The sequence below is a fragment of the Xenopus laevis genome, chromosome 1S, assembly GCF_017654675.1.
Source record: "Xenopus laevis strain J_2021 chromosome 1S, Xenopus_laevis_v10.1, whole genome shotgun sequence".
Lineage (NCBI taxonomy): Eukaryota > Metazoa > Chordata > Amphibia > Anura > Pipidae > Xenopus > Xenopus laevis.
In genome coordinates this window covers 111,744,209-111,766,798 of record NC_054372.1, presented here as the reverse complement: position 1 = coordinate 111,766,798, position 22,590 = coordinate 111,744,209, and the positions used below count along the sequence as shown (strand labels likewise).

General features: G+C 41.4%; 1 protein-coding gene across 2 annotated transcripts in view; it reads left to right on the top strand.

The window, feature by feature from the left end:
• The window catches only part of mob3b.S (MOB kinase activator 3B S homeolog), a 69,180-nt gene that overhangs the window by 29,792 nt on the left and 16,798 nt on the right, over positions 1-22,590 (top strand). Inside the window, exons 3-4 of one of the 2 annotated variants that reach the window (XM_018243790.2) lie at positions 9,626-9,828; positions 9,946-11,587. In XM_018243790.2, coding sequence (XP_018099279.1) covers positions 9,626-9,828; positions 9,946-10,137 — 395 coding nt within the window. In that variant the 3' untranslated portion in view covers positions 10,138-11,587. Of the gene's footprint in view, positions 1-9,625; positions 9,829-9,945; positions 11,588-22,590 lie in introns of those variants that run through there. The other variant, XM_018243791.2, reaches the window with a different exon arrangement.

Genomic DNA, 22,590 nt, shown 5'->3' with positions numbered 1-22,590 from the left:
CAAATTAGGGCGACTTCAGAAAAAGAAGCGCTGCACTGCTTGTTGTTTCCTTGGAGATTAGTAGAACTAAAACATTTTTCTTGAGGCAAAAAATCTGCTATTTTTATATATTCATCATTTCTTAACAGGGCAGGGCATCTTTTTCCTGCTTAAAGAACCGAAGGAAGAGCAGTGACTTAAAGAGCAGTGAAATTTCATTTTAGCCACAGATTTGACCAGGGCATAATCTATATCAATGTGTATGATGTGTGTCATGTCAGTCATTTACGTCTATGTTAACAGAGGACAGAATATGCTGCTGTTGTATGAATAAATGGTAACAATATATCCCAAGGGGTAGCAAAGCCCTATGTGCTTTTTATATGTCTGTATTTGCATGTATTGTTTTTATACTTTCTAATCCCTGATGTATATCCCTGCAGAATAAATTAATGGGGGGAAAAAATAGACAATGTATATCCATTGCAGAATGCATTTCTCTGTTACTATTACCATTTTATATAATTTAAAAGCTCATCAATTACAAAAAAAATAAAAAGATGTATAATAATGATGGCATACCTTTTACTGAAAGAGAATGTTTATTGAATCTGTACTATATATTACAAATGTAAACCAATAAGCTAATATTAGCCAGGCCCTCATTGCATGATGTTGCATTAGGGTAATTTTCGTGTATAGGGTTTGTTTCTTTGCTTCTGGCAACATTCCTTACTGTATAATATACTGGGGTCCTATCAATACAGCATAATATATATGGTAGTAATACTATAAGAATGCCTATTGCTGGTTATGTAAATTGAAATAGAGGTATAATAGTAAATTTAATGGATTGAATGGTTGACAGTGTCAGTATTGTATGTACAGTGTGTTCTCTCACAATGGGAAACGTGTATGAAGCAGCGACACTGGAGTGATAATTGTGTGTAGCCTGTATACTAATCCTAATGTTTGCCAGCATGTAAACAAGGCTGTGCAGATTAACACTAAGATCCCTGCTGAAGTGAAAGGTTTGCTCGTTCTATTTAGCCTCATTACAATACCACATGTGGCCATTATTAAAGAAGATGGGAAAATGTACCTTTATGTAAAAGTATATAAAAAGGAAAAACCGGATTAAACTGACAGTGGCTACATTTCCAGCCATAAAGCCTGACTGACAGATGGTATAATAGGCAGTGTGACAGCCTGTGGCCACTCAAGTACGTATGCTTTGCAACCCAGCCTCCCTTTTACTGGTTAAAAGCATTTCCTAAACACTTCCCTTTGTGTCCTCTTGGGGCTCATTTGTCTGGATTTGTCAGAAGGCAGAAACTCCCAGCAATGCTTTTGTACTTGCGGCTGCCCTGTAACCACAGACTTTTTTTTTTTGTATAATAGATTTTCCAGGACAGATTATTCAGTATATTTCCTTTGGCTTCTGCTGCATAAAGTCACTATCTGAATAAATTAAACAAAAGAGATGTACGTCCCATTGCTTGTCCAATTGCATAATGTTAGGCAAGACTGCACGATGTGCCAAGGGAAAATAATCTGATTAAAGGAGAAGGAAAGCTACAGAGGTATTTTATTACCAATAGATTAGCTGCAATAGTGCAAGCTAGAATGCTATATTTATTCTGTAGAATGTTTTACCATACCTGAGTAAAAAGCTCTAAAAACTCTCTGTTTGTTTAGTATAGGAGCTGCAGTATTAACATGGTGTGACATCACTTCCTGCCTGAGTCTCTCCCTGCTCTGGGCTCAGATTACAGTAGAGAAAGGAGGGGGCGGGGGAAGAGGAGCAAACTGAGCATGCTCTTGCCCAGGGCAATGAGGTTTAAGCTGAAGGCAGGAAGTCTGACACAGAAGCCCATGAGTACACAATAGAAGGAACGAAATGCAGTGTTTCTTTTGACAGGGGACTCAGAGCAACATTACTTTGGGGGTTTACTGGTATATTTAGATGGACCTTTCTGATAAGGCTTACTTAGTTTTAACCTTTCCTTCTCCTTTAAAAATAGCCCTCATAAAACACTGTATAATACCACTGTGAAGTGAGCGCTTTCTGCTTCATGGTAAATATCTCCTGTGAAATGTAATGGCCATAAGCAAACTCCCAATAAGCTTCTATTCTGGCAAGCAGTTTAGAAAAGTACTGATGCATATACTCCATGCTTTGTTGCAAGATGATGTGCAAGTTGCTGTAGATAAGTAAGTTAGGGTGCATTCACAATTACACAGATGTTCTGGGGGAAAACTATGCATTGTGGGTACGGTTGCCACCTGTCCAGATTTGACCTGGACAGACCGGTTTTCAGAAGGGCTGCCCGGGTCAAGACAGTCTGCCCAGTTTTACAAATAAGGAAAGCAGTCAGGATCTCCCCTGATTGACATGGCCATCAGTCAATCACTGATCGCCACTTCATAACCCCATCCACGTGACGTAGCACGCCCCGCCCGCAACATCATTGACCTGCCGGCCCATGGCAACCAGTCAGATTGCTGAATTCATTGTTCTACTTGCAGCTGGCTTCAAAAAGCTAAGCACTGATTGGTTGCTATAGGTAACTGCCCATGGGCAAATTTGCTCAGTGTTGATAAATGAGCCCCAGGGTGTTTATTTATGAAGCTGTGTATAATGCTTTGCTCTAACACATGGTTAAGAAAGTGCTATTTATCAAGTTATGTTAATTTTCTTAATTATTATTTAACGCCATTCTACAACATTTCTGAAATCAGCAAGTAGAACCCCATTACAAAGTTGTAATACTGTATTTATGAAGTTGTGTATGTTGATTTGCTCAGGATAAGTGCACCATTATATCACAGCCCCCCAGGACACGTACTGCCCATTAAGTTCTCTGAGTCCCAGGAGAAATTCTTGAGTGGTGTTATTGTGTAAGGGGAATAATTACTGAGATGTGCATTTTGAGTTACTCCTCACATTAAAGTCAGTGGGACAAGTTCAGGCAGAGAAAAAAATACTGAAGTAAAAATGGTTCTTCTTGACTATACATTCATTGAACCACACATGATTTTATAGCGTGTAGTATGGTGTTAGAGTGTCCGTTTGGGGTGTATTGTTCTAATACTTTCTAATTTACATAACTATGCAAATAGACATTTGTGTGTTCCTTTCACATAAATAAATGGGCCTTAGTGTAGGAAAAGCACCTATCATTATATTTAGTTTGGAATCATAATTGTTACATATATATCTCTGTCTTCAGAGTATAACTTTATTTGCTAAGGGAGCAAGTGTAGGATTTACACAGATGGGATCCTGTTGTAACATTTTGTCCAAACATTGTTGTACAGAAACAAATCTCAGTCTGTTCCATTGTACTTGACGGGTGCAGCGTCGAGTCTGCGCCCCTCCCCTTTGACCCAACCGCATACCTCCTAACCCAAGGATAACACACACACCACTGGTTTGGAAAGAGATCGCCGCAGTTGTTTATTAAACAAAGTGATCATAACACTTAACATGTATAACATTTTTTAAAACTTTTAACAAAACGTTTGTATAACAAACCTTTTACAACCTTCATATTATTATTATCGTTCCCCCCCCCCCGGGAAAAGAGGGTGTAGGGGGGGGAGAAGAGGAGTGACTGTGCCGCCACAGCCAAGGAGGGTTCCTGCTCCATTTTCCCGGGCCCTAAACCGGTCTGCCTACCTTCCCATGAGGACCCAGCCTACCAGGCTACTTGCTGTGAAATACCCCATTTTCACTTCCCCTGGGGGTCCTTGTAAAGGTACCCTCCACCAACTGCGACAATAAACACATCTAATGGGGAGGGTGGGTGGGATGCTGCGTCCTGCTGCTTCCTGGACCCGGAACCGAATGGTGAGTAATACGTGTAGCTCTGCCTCTTCTGCGATACCCGGGAACGCCCAGCCAATCACAGCGCACCTTACCAATAGAGGGGGCGGGGAGTGGTCCTCTCCTAGCCCCGTCAAGTCCCTGCTTCCCTAGGCTGGTCATTGGGTCCCAGGTATGCAGTCTGTTCCATTGTACTGGTATGGGGGGGGGGGAAACTGCCATCTACATCATACTTAAAATGATTTTAATCTTTAATCAAATGTGGTCATGAAGCTGACTCCCAGATGAGAATCGTTAAATTTAGGGCAGAGACACATGCTCAGATTCGGGGAGAGCATTAGTCGCCTCACGAGGACACTTTGGGCGACTTTGGAAGACAAAGTGCTCTGAGTACCATCCCGCCGGTGATTTAGATTCTATCCCGCGGGAGGCAGTTCGGGGGGGATTGGTCGCCCAAAGAAGAGGAGATTTGTCGCCAGATGACTAAATCACCCCAAATCTGAGTGTGTGTCTCTGCCTTTAAGGGTCAGTTTCATGGCTGCAGATTTTATTTAAATCATTTTATTGTATCCAAATAGTTAGTCAATAATTAGTCAACAGTTGAAATATACAGGTATGAAATCTGTTATCCAGAATGTTCAAGACCTTGGGTTTTCCAAAAAACGTATCTTTTCGTGTTCTGTACAGAAAAACATGTAAACATTAAATAAATCCAATAGGCTGACTCTGCTTCCAATAAGGATTAATTATATCTAAGCTGGGATCAAGTACAAGGTATTGTTTTATTATTACAGAGAAAAAGGAAATCATTTTTAAAAAAATTGTATTATTTGGATAAAATAATGCTGCACAAAGTTTGTGGGCTGCAGGCGGGTGTGGGCTGAACCTTAGCCTGTGTCCAATGCGTGCAAACCTCTTAGTGCCCCACTTCCGCCTGACGTGGTCCTTTTTGTATACTTGCGCCTACGTGCCCTGCCCCTTTCCATGATGTCATAAGTATATAAATAGGAGCACTTGGGTTAGGGTCAGGTGCAGATCAAGTTTTTCTCAACCTTAACAACGCTTGTACATACCCTACTTTGATACAGCGCTGCCGCAGAAGGTGCTTTGTTGATACATGTTAATAGTAATAAGAAGGGGAATTAAACTTGTCAATAAATTGTATGCTATTATTGTTAATGTTTATTCCTGTGCTCAATATTCAGTGCCTTAATTTTTACATCTGACAAATCTTGAATGTGAAGTAAACAAAGCTCCAGTTAAGCTCTGTATCTGCCATATAGGCACCCAAATGGGCCCTTGGCTAGACGGCAGCTGTAGATGGGTGGCCCACAGGTGATACCCTAGGACAGTAAAAAATACCCAGCTTTTTTATGGAAAAAAATGAATGAAAACCCATTCCAAAAAATGTAAAGAAGTTCTGTTCATAAATGAGCAAGATATTGTGCTATTGCTCAATCTATCCAGCCTGTCCCAGTGAACCCTTCAAACTGCTCTTCCAACCATAGGCGCCCCTGACACATATAAAGTTTTATATTCTGGGCCTCATAGAACCTCTCAAAACAAACTGTGCAGGGTCTCCTAAAGCCTTAGGCCAAGGTCTTACATGGCGTTTATACATTGCATTTTGAAAACAGTGTGGTTGAGTGTAAATACGCCAATGAAACCACACACGCATGATAATATGCAGTTTTCAGCCTGTAGTTTTCTCTTCCCAACACGAATTTCTGTTTTTTCTCATTCCCAACAATTACTAAAGAATTTTAGTAAAGTTTTGAGAAAAAAAGCCAAGTGGAAAACAATTTACATGCAGCATGTAGCCATAATGCTTGCAATGTAATTACATCACCAGCATACAATGCCGTAAATACGTATATGCGAAATCCATGGCTGTCATGTTGAAAATATGCAGCGTTTTTCAGCAAAGTGTATTTCTAAACCTGTGGATCCCATAGAGATAATATGGTGTTTCCTTGGCGTACTGGGGTTTCTGCTAAAAAACGCAAATACTGGCGTCTTGTGGCGGATGTTGGCATGCAAGCGCCCCGTGGGAGTTGTTATAATGTGTATTCCATTCTTTTCAATAGGGCTTTATTTTGTGCAAATTTACGCTCGGCTGTACATTTTTAAAAACGCAATGTAAAAGTACCACGTGTGACCTTGCCCTTAGACCAGCTCAGATCTCTACAATGTGTGTGCTGCAAGGGGGGCTCTCTATTTAATGAAAGTATCACCAAAAAAGTAAGTTTGTCCTAATTAACCCCAGGGTCTTGTCACCAGTTATGCGGTATGTAATTTGTTTCCGGAGTTTTATATGCAGACTATATCTTTAAAACATATTGTGTGAAATGGGAAGTCTGTTTCAATTACGACTGAACTGATGAACTGATGGATAACATTTACCATTACAGGAAAGAGTTTCTTCTTTTACTTTAAGGGCAGAGACACACTGGCAGATTCGGGCAGATTAGTCACCCGGCAACAAATCTCCTCTTCTTTGGGGAGACTAATCTCCTCAAATTGCCTCCCCTGCCTTCTGCCGGCTACAATGAAAATCGCCAACGGGAAAGCACTCGGAGAGATTTGTTTTCCGAAGGTGCACAAGCTTGCCTCACGAGGAAACTTCGTGCGACTTTGGAGAACGAAGCGCTCCAAGTGCCTAAACCCTAAAAAGTATGTGGTTTGTATGTGTAGCAGCATTTTCATCTCTGTGGCTGCAATGAAAGTGCCATTACTCTCCTTGCGCAACTTTCCCTTTACCTGTATGTGAAGCACAATTGCTACATGTCCCATAGCCTGTTATCCAATATCAGTAAAGTAAAAAATTAGCACTCTCAGAGACTGGCCAGTATGTGCAAAACTTTACATATTTACCCCAGACTATTGCTGCAGAATGTCCCTTGAACATATTTAGAATGTTGGAAATAAAAAGAGCATATTTCAGTTATTTTATCTTGCTCAATATGTAATATAACCACAATTCTGTTTATTCCAGCCATTAGAAAGGTGGGCATTATTTATGGCCCGTTTAATCAGATTATCGAACAAAAAATGCATGTGGATGATGTTATTTATTATAAAGCTATACTCGGACATGATCTAAACTGAATGTGTTTTATATTAGGAAATAGACTTGTTTCATGCTTGGAGTTTTCTCTTCTCCCGATATAAAACCTTCTGGCAAAGCAGCAAGCTGGCCCTGTTATGCATGACTGAAGAGCTATAGAAGCATAATCGAGGATGTATGAAGCAGAATATGATAGGAAAAAACATTGTTGGCTCAGTGAAGGATGAAAAATTGCAACACGCTGTGCAACAAGCATAAGCAGAAAGACAAACAGTTTGTTCAATTTTGGCTTCCGACGATTCTTGCTTTATTATACCCACTGTTTTAGGAACCTCTCTGTGCTCCTTAAAGACATTTCTGCCAGCTGGAACTAGGTTGCAAAGCATTGTGGGCACAGAGGAGCAACAGTAGGTTTCTTAAATGTTGGAATATGTATATTCTAAAAAATAGACTTTAGCTCAGTATGCAACAATAGCAGAGTCAATATTTTCACATGTCCCAATGGGCCTGGTTTGAATGGGACAGGCCAGGTTCACGGGTGAAAAAGGCACTGGTAATTATTATATTATTTATTTTATAGCAGTATTTTATTGCCAATACTGCTCAGGTGTGGCAGTCTCAGATGTATTGCATCATTTTAAAATACCTTGTTGCCGTAACCCTGGACACAAAGCACAAAAAAAATGACAGACAATGAGGCAGGGTGCATGGCAAGCCGTAATGTTTTTTGCGCTTTGCACCGTGTCCATCATCAGCCCATGTGTACACAGCTCCTTGCTCTCCAGAATGCAGAGTGAAATGATCTGTGTTTATCTGTAATTACAGGTCCTGCTGCAGAGCAGGTTGGGGGGAGCATTTATGTTTCCCCCTTTAGCCCCCTAGCATGCACATCATTTAGACCTACTGTACAAGTTCGGGAGTGCCAGAGGTTTCCAATCTATTTGTACACAATCCTATATAAAATATATACCAAACGCTTTGACTTAAACATACACAGGTATGGGACCTATTATCCAGAATGCTCGGGACCTGGGGCTTTCCGGATAATGGATCTTTCTGTAATTTGGATCTTCATACTTTAAGTCTATAGAAAATTAAATAAACCCAATAGGCTGGTTTTGCTTTCAATAAAGATTAATTATATCTTAGTTAGGATCAAGTACAAGGTACTGTTTTATTATTACAGAGAAAAAGTAAATCATTTTTAAAAATGTGGATTATTTGGATAAAATGGAGTCTATGACAGCCTTTCCGTAATTCGGAACTTTCTGGATAATGGGCTTCTGGATAACGTATCCCATACCTGTACTATAAAGTGGTATTCAAACATTCAGTTATGTTATCTGCCAGGTATAGTATTTGAGATGACAGAGCTGTCAGTTCATGGAGGGCTTACAATGAATGCTCTGTAAGAGATTAGCCTCGCATTCTCAATTTGTTTAACAAAGCATCATTTTGTATTTCAAGTCGAAGAAAAGGCAGCAGAGTATTAAGCCACAAGTTAGTAAGTGGCAAGGCAACGTTTGCACAAGCTCTGCATTAATCAAGTGTATGTAAGAGCGAGATGAGAAATTGTTCTGATGATCAGATTATTTAAGGGTCATTTATTGAGAGGCTATTTAATTATTCACAGCCACTGGTAACCTTGGATGATTGCTCTTAATCTGCATTTTTCTACATACTAAGACCCTGCACATATGCTATAATCACAGATTAACCTGCTTCTTTCTTTTTTCCAGGCATAAGTGTATAAAGTGCAGAGTACTTTCATCAGTCCTATTGCAGCTTCTTATTATGTGCGGGCAAGTTTCTCTAATGCCTGTAAATCCTTTTACGCCTTGAAACCTCTCATAGCATCTACTTTGATACTACTGTACTTAGTAATTACTTTATAAAAGGGAGATTTGTAAAGTCATACTGATAATGGTATTACTCTAATACCTGGAGCCTTGCATCTGATTCTGGCACCGTTACATAAACCTGAGCACTTGCATCAGATTGTAACTACAGCCTGTTTAAATGTAATTCATTTAAACCTGTAATGTGTTCAAAAACCATGCTTTCTCTACCTGTTATCATAAATAATACAGGCAACTGACCTGAATGCTTGGGACATGGGGTTTTCTGGATAACAGATCATTCTCCTCTATGCCTAAGGCATAGACAAGGGGCAGGCAATATTTGATTGACAGCTGAGATTTTTAAATGAGTTCACAACAGCTTTACTATGCTTAAATTAAAAAAAAATATTTGTGTTTCATATTTAATTTGAAAAGGACATTTATTATACAGCTTTTTATGTCTGGTGACAGGTCCACTTTAAGTATATTTGAAAATCATGTAAAAATTAACCCCAAAGGGCTGTTTTTGCTTCCAAAAAGGATTCATTATATCTTAGTTTTGATCACTTACAAACTACTGTTTTATTAGTACAGAGAATCCAAAAGATTATTTGGATAAAAGTCTATGGGAGATGTCCTTTCTGTAATTCTGAGCTTTCTGGATAACGGGTTTCTGGATAACGGATCCCATACCTGTATTGTACATTTTTTTTGTGAAAAAAAAAAATACAAAATGTCCCTATTTAGAGGCCAGACCCACAGTTTGTAAATGTGTGTTACAAAAATTACCCAGTTCAGTTAGCTAAATAATTTAAGCCCATAATGCCCAGAAATAAAAAACGCACACACAAAGTAACGTGTTGTTGTCATTAAAGAAAGCTTGATTTTATTTTTTCTTTGTGATCATAGGAGTGCCTTTCAAAAAGAACTTTCTTCAGATCTGCAAGAAAATCCTGTGCAGGCTATTCCGGGTCTTTGTACATGTCTACATTCATCACTTTGATCGTATTATCATGATGGGAGCAGAAGCCCATGTCAATACCTGCTACAAGCACTTTTACTACTTTGTAACAGAGCTGAACCTTGTTGACCGCAAGGAGCTAGAGCCTCTGGTAAGTAACAGATTGGATTAATGGGCAATTAAAGGGCAAACACCCATCAACATGTTTTTTGAATGCTGCCTTTGGTACACTAAGTATATCCTCCATCCACTATTCTCTTGTCTACAGGTCACTAGGCATGTTCCATACATGTTTTGTAGGCACCAGTGTACAGGTTGTAGTGCTGGTCAGAGAAGGAACCAGCGACACCATTGTAAAGAGCCCAAGAAACGCAAAGAACTATATGTAACGTTAAAGAACATATTAATTCTAATGATATCCGTTGACATCAACTGCAACCAATATCATTGTTCTTGGTGATAAAAAAATGCAATTAGAATTGTGTTCATACTAGCTGAAAAGTGAACTGATCATGGACTTTTGGAAGATACTTTATTTGCGGAGGCGAAATGATGTGAGCAAGGGTTGGGTTACATTCTGTAACTTATTTGTAATATGTAGTGATGTTCAATCCTTCCCTTAGCCCCAACAAAGTATGCCTTGGCAGTTGAGCGACATACAACTTTCTACACCCTCATGAATTTTCTTGGTGAATCATATGCTTTTCTATGTCAGAGATTTCTGCAATTGACTGTTACGCTGCTGGACTTGTTTACAATGCTAAATAGGAAGCTAACAATTTTACCTCAGAAACCCAGAATTATTTATAGGTCGAACAGGTGATTGGTGCAGTATGAATTAATGGAACATGATCTGTATGACTTGCTATCTGAGGATAGTGCTGGCAGAGAGGCAGATATGATGGGAAACAGCTGGAGCTAATGGCTGGCAAGGAAGATATTTGTGTATAACTGCTTAATCAGAGACTTTCCAATTACTTTCATTTTCTGCTTCTTTCCTTTACAGTTGCAAATGCTTCCATAAAAGTAATTCATCTGTTGCTAGCAATGATTATTTTCAAACTTCTTTGCAACAGTTGAATACACCAGGAACATGCACAGCCCACATTTCAGTTCTCTGCAACACAAGTAGAGGCAAATGGGACTGTATAATGACATTGCCTAAAACAGAGTTGAAGTATTGGCTTCGAACCTGCTGTATTTAGTGGGGATTTTATGTTATGTAACAGAGACGGAGCAACACAAAAATGGGAAAACTATTACTAGGTAAAGCAGATGGAGCATAGTAAAATAAACATAGTAAGCAGCAAACACAAAACTAAGGTCTTGGAGAAAGTGCCAAATCAGAAATCCTTTTAGAACAGGGCAGATACTTATATTGTTTCAACCTCTTTTGTTTAGAACGGAGATTATTTAAGAGCTGTTTATGACATCACCACTAAGCTCCTCTAAGGGCAACAGATGTAACAAGCAGAACGATCCTGTATAAATCATTATGTCAGTGCCCCTAGATATAGTTTTTGCTGTCACTCTGTTCTTTCATCTATTGTCATTCACTGCTGAATTCCCATAATGCATCTTATTGAATTTTTTTTAAAGATTATTTTTCAACCAGTTACGTTTTTTTTTTACCCTAGTAGTCATATATTCCTTCCTTATTACTGGTTTCTTTGTAGAGTCAAGAATGATTGATAATAGCTATAATATTAGCTGATTGTCTTAAAAACATAAATCTTATCGATTTGTTCTATTGTGCTCAGAAAATGGCACATTTTCATTTGTAGTCAAAAAACATTAAGTCAGAAAAGCAATGCAGTAGGCATACGCCGAATCCAATATTCGGTTCAGGATTCGGGCAGGGTTCAGCCTTTTTCAGCAGGATTCAGCCGAATCCTTCTGCCCGGCCAACAAATACGGGTCCTAATTTGCATATACAAATTAGGGGCAGGGAGGAAAATTGCGTGACTTTTTGTCACAAAACAAGGAAGCAAAAAATGTTTCCCCTTCCCACTCTTAATTTGCATATGCAAACTAGGGTTCAGTATTCGGCCGAATCTTGCTTGAAGGATTCGGGGATTCGGCCGAATCCAAGATAGTGGATTCAGTGCATCCTTACAATGCAGGTTTATGTTGTGGAACTTGTCCCATTCACTCAGATTTAGGTTGAGGTTTGGAAGTGTTCAGTCAAAAATATAAAACAAACATGAAGCTGAGGGAGTTGACTAATTAGTAGAACTAATTACCACACGACAAAAGTTATAAAAATACTATGATAAGTTTTAACTTCTGTAGAGTTCTTCACCAGGGGAAATGTTGCAAAAATTCAGGCTGCCTAATAGAGATGCTCATTGGGGTTGAAATGTGTTGGGCTGTTTATAAAATGTTCAATTCTTTGCTGTATTTTCCTTTTATCCAGACTGCATAGACATCTGCCAATGGCTAAAATGAGTCTAGCTCTAAAAAGTTCTGCTTGTTATCCAGAAGTGATAGCTTCGATTTGATAAAACGGTCATAAGCTGAAGGGGCTGCATGATTGAGTGGTCTAATTATGCACCTGACTGGAAACATTGGATCAAACCATTTACTGACAATTATAACATCATCTGCATGTTTGGCCACAATTAAAGTCGTCAGAACTCTTCTGGTCGGATACTGCTATTTAGTTTTTAGTATACTTTTGTTCTGAAACATGAGGAGCTGGTAGTACGGTCTTGATTTACACTTTGCCATACTTATTGGAAGCCCTGTTCTGCAACATACAGTGGTGTGAAAAAACTATTTGCCCCCTTCCTGATTTCTTGTTCTTTTGCATGTTTGTCACACAAAATGTTTCTGATGATCAAACACATTTAACTATTAGTCAAAGATAACACAAGTAAACACTAGGGATGTAGCGAACGTCGGAAAAAAAGTTCGCGAACATATTCGCGAACTTGCGCAAAAATGCGAGCGGTTCGCGAACGGTTCGCGAACCCCATAGACTTCAATGGGAAGGCGAACTTTAACATCTAGAAAAGACATTTCTGGCCAGAAAAATGATTTTAAAGTTGTTTAAAGGGTGCAACGACCTGGACAGTGGCATGCCAGAGGGGGATCAAGGGCAAAAATGTATCTGAAAAATCTGCCTGTGTGTGCTTGGAAGAGATAGTTTAGGGGGAGAGCTGTTAGTGATTTCAGGGACAGATGATAGTAAGTTTGCTGGCTAGTAATCTGCTTGATACTGCTCTGTATTGGAGGGACAGAAGTCTGCAGGGATTTGAGGGACATTTTAGCTTAGGTAGCTTTGCTGGCTAGTAATCTACTGTTCTCTTTAAACAACTGCCATACGTTGACCTTGTAGGCATTGTTTGCCCAGTTTTTTTGGACGCAGCCACTGAAGCACAGTTGCCATAAAAAATATGCCATATAAATGCTGAAAATAGTAATTTTTCGCCATACGTTGACCTTGTAGACATTGTTTGCCCAGTTTTTTTGGTTGCAGCCACTGAAGCACAGTTGCCAGAAAAAATATGCCATATAAATGCTGAAAATAGTCATTTTTTGCCATACGTTGACCTTGTAGGCATTGTTTGCCCAGTTTTTTTGGTCGCAGCCACTGAAGCACAGTTGCCAGAAAAAATATGCCATATAAATGCTGAAAATAGTAATTTTTTGCCATATACGTTGAGTCAACGTATGGCAAAAAATGACTATTTTCAGCATTTATATGGCATATTTTTTCTGGCCTCTGTGCTTCAGTGGCTGCGGCCAAAAAAACTGGGCAAACAATGCCTACAAGGTCAACGTCGTTGACCTTGTAGGCATTGTTTGCCCAGTTTTTTTGGCCGCAGCCACTGAAGCACAGAGGCCAGAAAAAATATGCCATATAAATGCTGAAAATAGTCATTTTTTTGGTCGCAGCCACTGAAGCACAGTTGCCAGAAAAATTATGCCATATAAATGCTGAAAATATGCATTTTTTTGGTTGCAGCCACTGAAGCACAGAGGCCAGAAAAATTATGCCATATAAATGCTGAAAATATGCATTTTTTTGGTTGCAGCCACTGAAGCACAGATGCCAGAAAAATTATGCCATATAAATGCTGAAAATATGCATTTTTTTGGTCGCAGCCACTGAAGCACAGTTGCCAGAAAAATTATGCCATATAAATGCTGAAAATATGCATTTTTTTTGGTTGCAGCCACTGAAGCACAGAGGCCAGAAAAATTATGCCATATAAATGCTGAAAATATAAATTTTTTTGGTTGCAGCCACTGAAGCACAGAGGCCAGAAAAATTATGCCATATAAATGCAGAAAATATGCATTTTTTTGGTCGCAGCCACTGAAGCACAGTTGCCAGAAAAATTATGCCATATAAATGCTGAAAATATAAATTTTTTTGGTTGCAGCCACTGAAGCACAGAGGCCAGAAAAATTATGCCATATAAATGCTGAAAATATGCATTTTTTTGGACGCAGCCACTGAAGCACAGTTGCCAGAAAAAATATGCCATATAAATGCTGAAAATAGTCATTTTTTGCCATACGTTGACCTTGTAGACATTGTTTGCCCAGTTTTTTTGGTTGCAGCCACTGAAGCACAGAGGCCAGAAAAAATTAAACCAGTAGGGTTTGCACCCTAGTTTGTAACGGTGGCGGAGGGAGGAGGAGGACGCTAAAGGACAGCTGTGTGTGGAGTCATGAGGCTTGAAGAGAAGGACAGCTGCATAGAAGTCAGAACAAGTCTTCCGGCGTGCAGTAACCCTCCGAGATCCACCCCTCATTCATTTTAATAAAGGTCAGGTAATCGACACTTTTGTGACCTAGGCGAGTTCTCTTCTCAGTTACAATCCCTCCTGCTGCACTGAAGGTCCTTTCTGAGAGCACACTTGAGGCTGGGCAAGACAAGAGGTTCATGGCAAATTGTGACAGCTCTGGCCACAGATCAAGCCTGTGCACCCAGTAGTCCAGGGGTTCATCGCTCCTCAGAGTGTCGATATCTGCAGTTAATGCCAGGTAGTCCGCTACCTGCCGGTCGAGGCGTTCTTTGAGGGTGGATCCAGAAGGGTTGTGGCGCTGCCTTGGACAGAAAAACATTTGCAAGTCTGACGTTACAGACTGGCCAAAGGGCTTTGTCCTTGCAGGTGTGCTCGTGGCAGGATTACTGGCACCTCTGCCCCTGGAATGTTGATGAGTTCCTGAAGTGACATCACCCTTAAAAGCATTGTACAACATGTTTTGCAGGCTGGTTTGTAAATGCCGCATCTTTTCGGACTTGTGGTATGTTGGTAACATTTCTGACACTTTATGCTTGTACCGAGGGTCTAGTAGCGTTGCGACCCAGTACAGGTCCTTCTCCTTAAGCCTCTTGATACGGGGGTCCTTCAACAGGCATGACAGCATGAAAGACCCCATTCTCACAAGGTTGGATGCAGAGCTATCCATCTCCGCTTCCTCATTATCAAGGACTGCATCATCCACGGTCTCCTCCCCCCAGCCACGTACAAGACCAGGGGTCCCCAAAAGGTCACCACTAGCCCCCTGGGAAGCCTGCTCCTGTTGGTCCTCCTCCTCCTCCTCCACAAAGCCACCTTCCTCCTCTGACTCCACTTCTGGCACCTCTCCCTGCGTTGCAGCAGGTGCCTGGGTTCGTTCTGGTGATTCCGACCAGAAATCGTGCGCTTCCAGCTCCTCGTCACGCTGGTCTACAGCCTCATCTGTCACTCGTCGCACGGCACGCTCCAGGAAGAAAGCGAAGGGTATTAGGTCGCTGATGGTGCCTTCGGTGCGACTGACCATATTTGTCACCTCTTCAAAAGGTCGCATGAGCCTGCAGGCATCGCGCATAAGCACCCAGTAACGGGGGAAAAAAATCCCCAGCTGTGCAGATCCAGTCCTACCACCCAGTTCAAAAAGGTACTCGTTGACGGCCCTTTGTTGTTGCAGCAGACGTTCCAACATAAGGAGCGTTGAATTCCAGCGAGTCTGGCTGTCAGAAATCAAACGCCTGACTGGCATGTTGTAGCTCTGCTGAATGTCAGCAAGGCGTGCCATGGCTGTGTAGGAACGTCTGAAATGGGCCGACACCTTTCTGGACTGGGTGAGAACGTCCTGGAATCCTGGGTACTTGGAGACAAAACGTTGGACTATTAAATTTAACACATGTGCCATGCAGGGCACATGTGTTAAATTGCCTAGTCTCAACGCTGCCAACAGATTGCTTCCATTGTCACACACCACTTTTCCGATCTGCAGTTGGTGTGGGGTCAGCCACCGATCGGCCTGTGACTGCAGAGATGACAGGAGTACAGATCCGGTATGGTTTTTGCTTTCCAGGCACGTCATCCCCAAGACAGCGTGACAACGGCGTACCTGGCACGTCGAATAGCCTAGGGGGAGCTGGGGGTGCACAGGTGTGGAGGAGGAGAAGGAGGACCCAGCAGCAGAGTAAGAAGAAGAAGAAGACGAGGTAGAGAGCGATGGAGGAGTAGAGGTGGTGGCAGAACCGCGTGCAATCCGTGGCGGTGACACCAACTCCACTGTTGTTGTTGAGCTACCCATTCCCTGCTTCCCAGCCATTACCAAGTTCACCCAGTGGGCAGTGTAGGTGACATACCTGCCCTGACCATGCTTGGAGGACCATGCGTCAGTAGTCATATGGACCTTTGGCCCAACACTAAGTGACAGAGATGCGGTAACTTGGCTCTGCACATGTTGGTACAGGTGTGGTATTCCCTTTTTAGAAAAAAAATTGCGGCTGGGTACCTTCCACTGCGGTGTCCCAATTGCTACAAATCTGCGGAAGGCCTCAGAGTCCACCAGCTGGTATGGTAAAAGCTGACGGGCTAAGAGTGCAGACAAGCCAGCTGTCAGACGCCGGGCAAGGGGGTGACAGTCAGACATTGGCTTCTTACGCTCAAACATGGCCTTCACAGAAACTTGGCTGGTGGCAGATGACTGGGAATGGGAACAGGTGGTCAAGGTGGAAGGCGGAGTGGAGGGTGGTTCAGACGGGTCAAGGAGAGCAGAGGTAGAGCAGTAAGATGCTGGACCAGAAGGAGTGTGGCTTTTAGTTTGCCTGTTGCCTTTGAGGTGTTGCTCCCAAAGTGCTTTGTGCTTGCCGCTCATGTGCCTTCGCATAGAAGTTGTACCTATGTGGCTGTTGGGCTTACCAAGGCTCAGTTTCTGACTGCACTCATTGCAAATTACAATGCTTTTGTCAGAGGCACACACATTAAAAAAATCCCACACTGCTGACTTTTTGGAAGTGTGCGATCTGGCGGTAACAGTAGAAGTTGGCGGCATTGGCGGCAATGGCGGGTGCGTTGGCCGGCTGAACACAGGTGCCGATACATGTTGTTGCCCTACTGATCCCTGCGGGCTGTCCTCCCTGCTTCTTCTAAGTCTTATTCTCCTACTGCCTCTCTGACTCTCCGTCTCTCCATCTGAACTACCCTCCTCTTGCTCTCTTCTACTAGGCACCCACAAAACATCAATCTCCTCATCATCATTCTCCTCAGATGCATCAATTTCTTCTGACACATCACAGAAGGAAGCAGCAGCGGGGACCTCCTCCTCATCACTCATTATGTCCATCTCTATCGTGTTCTCTGCCAGAATTAAATCTGGTGTAAGGTCCTCATCTCCTTCATCTTCTTCTGGCAATAATGGTTGCGCATTACTCAGTTCAAGAAACTCATGGGAAAATAACTCCTCTGACCCCAGTGAAGAAGGGGCACCGGTGGTGGAGGAAGTGTTACGTGGGGTGGCCATAGCAGTGGAGGATGAGGAGGATGTTGTGGTAAAGTTAGAAACGGTAGAGGATGGGGTGTGCTGTGTAAGCCAGTCAACTACCTCTTCAGCATTTTGGGAGTTCAGGGTCATTGGCTTTTTAAAACTGGGCAATTTGCTAGGGCCACAGGATTGCATAGCAGCACGGCCCCTAGCACGGCCTCTGCGTGGCGGCCTGCCTTTGCCTGGCATTATTTTTAAAAAAACAACAACAAAAACTCAGTTGGTTTTTCTGGAAACGATAATACACACAGCTAGATGGCGGGTTGAAGAAAACAGTGTGCAAATAATGCCTACAAGGTCAACGTATACACTACTACAGCGGTGGATACGGATTACGTAAAATATATGAATGCTGCTTGAAAAAAAGTAACTCAAGTGGTTTTTCTAGAGACGATAATATTATCAATATTTAGACAAAATGTGAACAAGCTCACACAGCTAGATGGCGGGTTGAAGAAAACAGTGTGCAAATAATGCCTACAAGGTCAACGTATACACTACTACAGCGGTGGATACGGATTACGTAAAATATATGAATGCTGCTTGAAAAAAAGCAACTCAAGTGGTTTTTCTAGAGACGATAATATTATCAATATTTAGACAAAATGTGAACAAGCTCACACAGCTAGATGGCGGGTTGAAGAAAACAGTGTGCAAATAATGCCTACAAGGTCAACGTATACACTACTACAGCGGTGGATACGGATTACGTAAAATATATGAATGCTGCTTGAAAAAAAGTAACTCAAGTGGTTTTTCTAGAGACGATAATATTATCAATATTTAGACAAAATGTGAACAAGCTCACACAGCTAGATGGCGGGTTGAAGAAAACAGTGTGCAAATAATGCCTACAAGGTCAACGTATACACTACTACAGCGGTGGATACGGATTACGTAAAATATATGAATGCTGCTTGAAAAAAAGTAACTCAAGTGGTTTTTCTAGAGACGATAATATTATCAATATTTAGACAAAATGTGAACAAGCTCACACAGCTAGATGGCGGGTTGAAGAAAACAGTGTGCAAATAATGCCTACAAGGTCAACGTATACACTACTACAGCGGTGGATACGGATTACGTAAAATATATTATGGCTGCTTGAAAAAAGTCACTCCGGTGTTTTTTCTGGAGACGGTAATATTATGGATATTTAGACAGAATGTGAACAAGGTCACACAGCTAGATGGCGGGTTGAAGAAAACAGTGTGCAAATAATGCCTACAAGGTCAACGTATACACTACTACAGCGGTGGATACGGATTACGTAAAATATATTATGGCTGCTTGAAAAAAGTCACTCCGGTGTTTTTTCTGGAGACGGTAATATTATGGATATTTAGACAGAATGTGAACAAGGTCACACAGCTAGATGGCGGGTTGAAGAAAACAGTGTGCAAATAATGCCTACAAGGTCAACGTATACACTACTACAGCGGTGGATACGGATTACGTAAAATATATGAATGCTGCTTGAAAAAAGTCACTCCGGTGTTTTTTCTGGAGACGGTAATATTATGGATATTTAGACAGAATGTGAACAAGGTCACACAGCTAGATGGCGGGTTGAAGAAAACAGTGTGCAAATAATGCCTACAAGGTCAACGTATACACTACTACAGCGGTGGATACGGATTACGTAAAATATATTATGGCTGCTTGAAAAAAGTCACTCCGGTGTTTTTTCTGGAGACGGTAATATTATGGATATTTAGACAGAATGTGAACAAGGTCACACAGCTAGATGGCGGGTTGAAGAAAACAGTGTGCAAATAATGCCTACAAGGTCAACGTATACACTACTACAGCGGTGGATACGGATTACGTAAAATATATTATGGCTGCTTGAAAAAAGTCACTCCGGTGTTTTTCTGGAGACGGTAATATTATGGATATTTAGACAGAATGTGAACAAGGTCACACAGCTAGATGGCGGGTTGAAGAAAACAGTGTGCAAATAATGCCTACAAGGTCAACGTATACACTACTACAGCGGTGGATACGGATTACGTAAAATATATGAATGCTGCTTGAAAAAAGTCACTCCGGTGTTTTTTCTGGAGACGGTAATATTATGGATATTTAGACAGAATGTGAACAAGGTCACACAGCTAGATGGCGGGTTGAAGAAAACAGTGTGCAAATAATGCCTACAAGGTCAACGTATACACTACTACAGCGGTGGATACGGATTACGTAAAATATATGAATGCTGCTTGAAAAAAGTCACTCCGGTGTTTTTTCTGGAGACGGTAATATTATGGATATTTAGACAGAATGTGAACAAGGTCACACAGCTAGATGGCGGGTTGAAGAAAACAGTGTGCAAATAATGCCTACAGGGCAAATAATGCCTAAAAGGTCAACTTATACACTACTACAGCGGTAGTAAAATAAAAAAAAGTAAAATAAAAAAAAAATGAATATTAAAAAAAAAAAATTAAAGTTGGTGCTGCTGAACTACTAGGAGCAGCAGATTAGCACACCAGTCCCACTCCCCAACACTGCTAGACTAATAGCACTGGGCTCTTATAGTAGTAGTAGTAGTAGTAGTAAAACAACAAAAAAATAAATAAAAGCAGTCCTTACAAGGACTACTGTTATTGCAGCAGTCAGCAGATGAGATCAGAAGCAGGACAGCTGCCCACTGCAGCTACATACAGAGCACTGCAGTAGAAGGTAGATTACTAGCCAGCAAAGCTACCTAAGCTTAAATGTCCCTCAAACCCCTGCAGACTTCTGTCCCTCCAATAACAGAGCAGTATCAAAACGATTACTAGCCAGCAAACTTTCAACTGTCCCTGAAATCACTAACAGGCAGCAGCTCTCTCCCTACACTATCTCTTCAGCACACACAGGCAGAGTGAAAAAACGCTGCAGGGCTTCGGTTTTTATAGGGAAGGGGAGTGGTCCAGGGGAGAGCTTCCTGATTGGCTGCCATGTACCTGCTGGTCTGGGGTGAGAGGGCAAAAAAAAGCGCCAACAATGGCGAACCCAAAATGGCGAACGTCGCGCGACGTTCGCGAACTTCCGGCGAGCGCGAACACCCGATGTTCGCGCGAACAAGTTCGCCGGCGAACAGTTCGCGACATCTCTAGTAAACACAAAATGCAGTTTTTAAATGAGGGTTTTTATTATTTAGGGAGAAAAGAAATCCAAACCTGTGTGAAAAAGTAATTGCCCCCTGAACCTAATAACTGGTTGGGCCACCCTTAGCAGCAATAACTGCAATCAAGCGTTTTCGATAACTTGCAACGAGTCTTTTACAGCGCTCTGGAGGAATTTTGGCCCACTCATCTTTGCAGAATTGTTGTAATTCAGCTTTATTTGAGGGTTTTCTAGCATGAACCGCCTTTTTAAGGTCATGCCACAACATCTCAATAGGATTCAGGTCAGGACTTTGACTAGGCCACTCCAAAGTCTTCATTTTGTTTTTCTTCAGCCATTCAGAGGTGGATTTGCTGGTGTGTTTTGGGTCATTGTCCTGCTGCAGCACCCAAGATCGCTTCAGCTTGAGTTGACGAACAGATGGCCGGACATTCTCCTTCAGGATTTTTTGGTAGACAGTAGAATTCATGGTTCCATCTATCACAGCAAGTCTTCCAGGTCCTGAAGCAGCAAAACAACCCCAGACCATCACACTACCACCACCATATTTTACTGTTGGTATGATGTTCTTTTTCTGAAATGCTGTGTTACTTTTACACCAGATGTAACGGGACGCGCACCTTCCAAAAAGTTCAACTTTTGTCTCGTCGGTCCACAAGGTATTTTCCCAAAAGTCTTGGCAATCATTGAGATGTTTTTTAGCAAAATTGAGACGAGCCTTAATGTTCTTTTTGCTTAAAAGTGGTTTGCGCCTTGGAAATCTGCCATGCAGGCCGTTTTTGCCCAGTCTCTTTCTTATGGTGGAGTCGTGAACACTGACCTTAATTGAGGCAAGTGAGGCCTGCAGTTCTTTAGATGTTGTCCTGGGGTCTTTTGTGGCCTCACGGATAAGTTGTCTCTGCGCTCTTGGGGTAATTTTGGTCGGCCGGCCACTCCTGGGAAGGTTCACCACTGTTCCATGTTTTTGCCATTTGTGAATAATGGCTCTCACTGTGGTTCGCTGGAGTCCCAAAGCTTTAGAAATGGCTTTATAACCTTTACCAGACTGATAGATCTCAATTACTTTTGTTCTCATTTGTTCCTGAATTTCTTTGGATCTTGGCATGATGTCTAGCATTTGAGGCGCTTTTGGTCTACTTCTCTGTGTCAGGTAGCTCCTATTTAAGTGATTTCTTGATTGAAACAGGTGTGGCAGTAATCAGGCCTGGGGGTGAGTACAGAAATTGAACTCAGGTGTGATAAACCACAGTATTTTTTAACAAGGGGGGCAATCACTTTTTCACACAGGCCCATGTAGATTTGGAGTTTTTTTTCTCCCTTAATAACGTAAACCTTCATTTAAAAACTGCATTTTGTGTTCAATTATGTTATCTTTGACTAATAGTTAACGGTTTTTGATGAGCAGAAACATTTAAGTGTGACAAACATGCAAAAGAATAAGAAATCAGGAAGGGGGCAAATAGTTTTTCACACCACTGTATATTTTAGTCATATTAAAGATGTTGTCTCAAAATAGCTTAGGAAAGCAGGAACATCCCAGTTAAGAGTTTTATCCAGGTTTAGTGCACATCTGCACTACAGATTTGCTTGTTTTCTAAATCCACAGTGACCAGGTAATTACATTAGACATGCTAATGATTAATGGCCCAGTGTAAGGGTTCATAAATAGTATACAACTAAAACTGCTTCTTGTTTAACAACAGTCTGGTTATTTGGCTACCAAGTTTCTCCTTCCAAGTTTCCAATTTTGTCAACAACTTTGGATAATACTGGAACATATAAATGACTTACTGTCCATAAACTAGCTTACAACATCCAGAAAAGTGCACCCCAAATTGATGCAAGCAGTTCACGATGTGGCATATTGTTGGGCCTTTCTAGGGTGATAGTTAAGGTCACCAAGGACACACCAAGGCTTGAAAATGAGCATTGTATGTAAATTGATTAGAAATGATTTGTTGCTTACAATTAAGAATTAAACCTCCCGACATTCTCCACCAAGGAACACTAGGAACGTAGCTGCCAA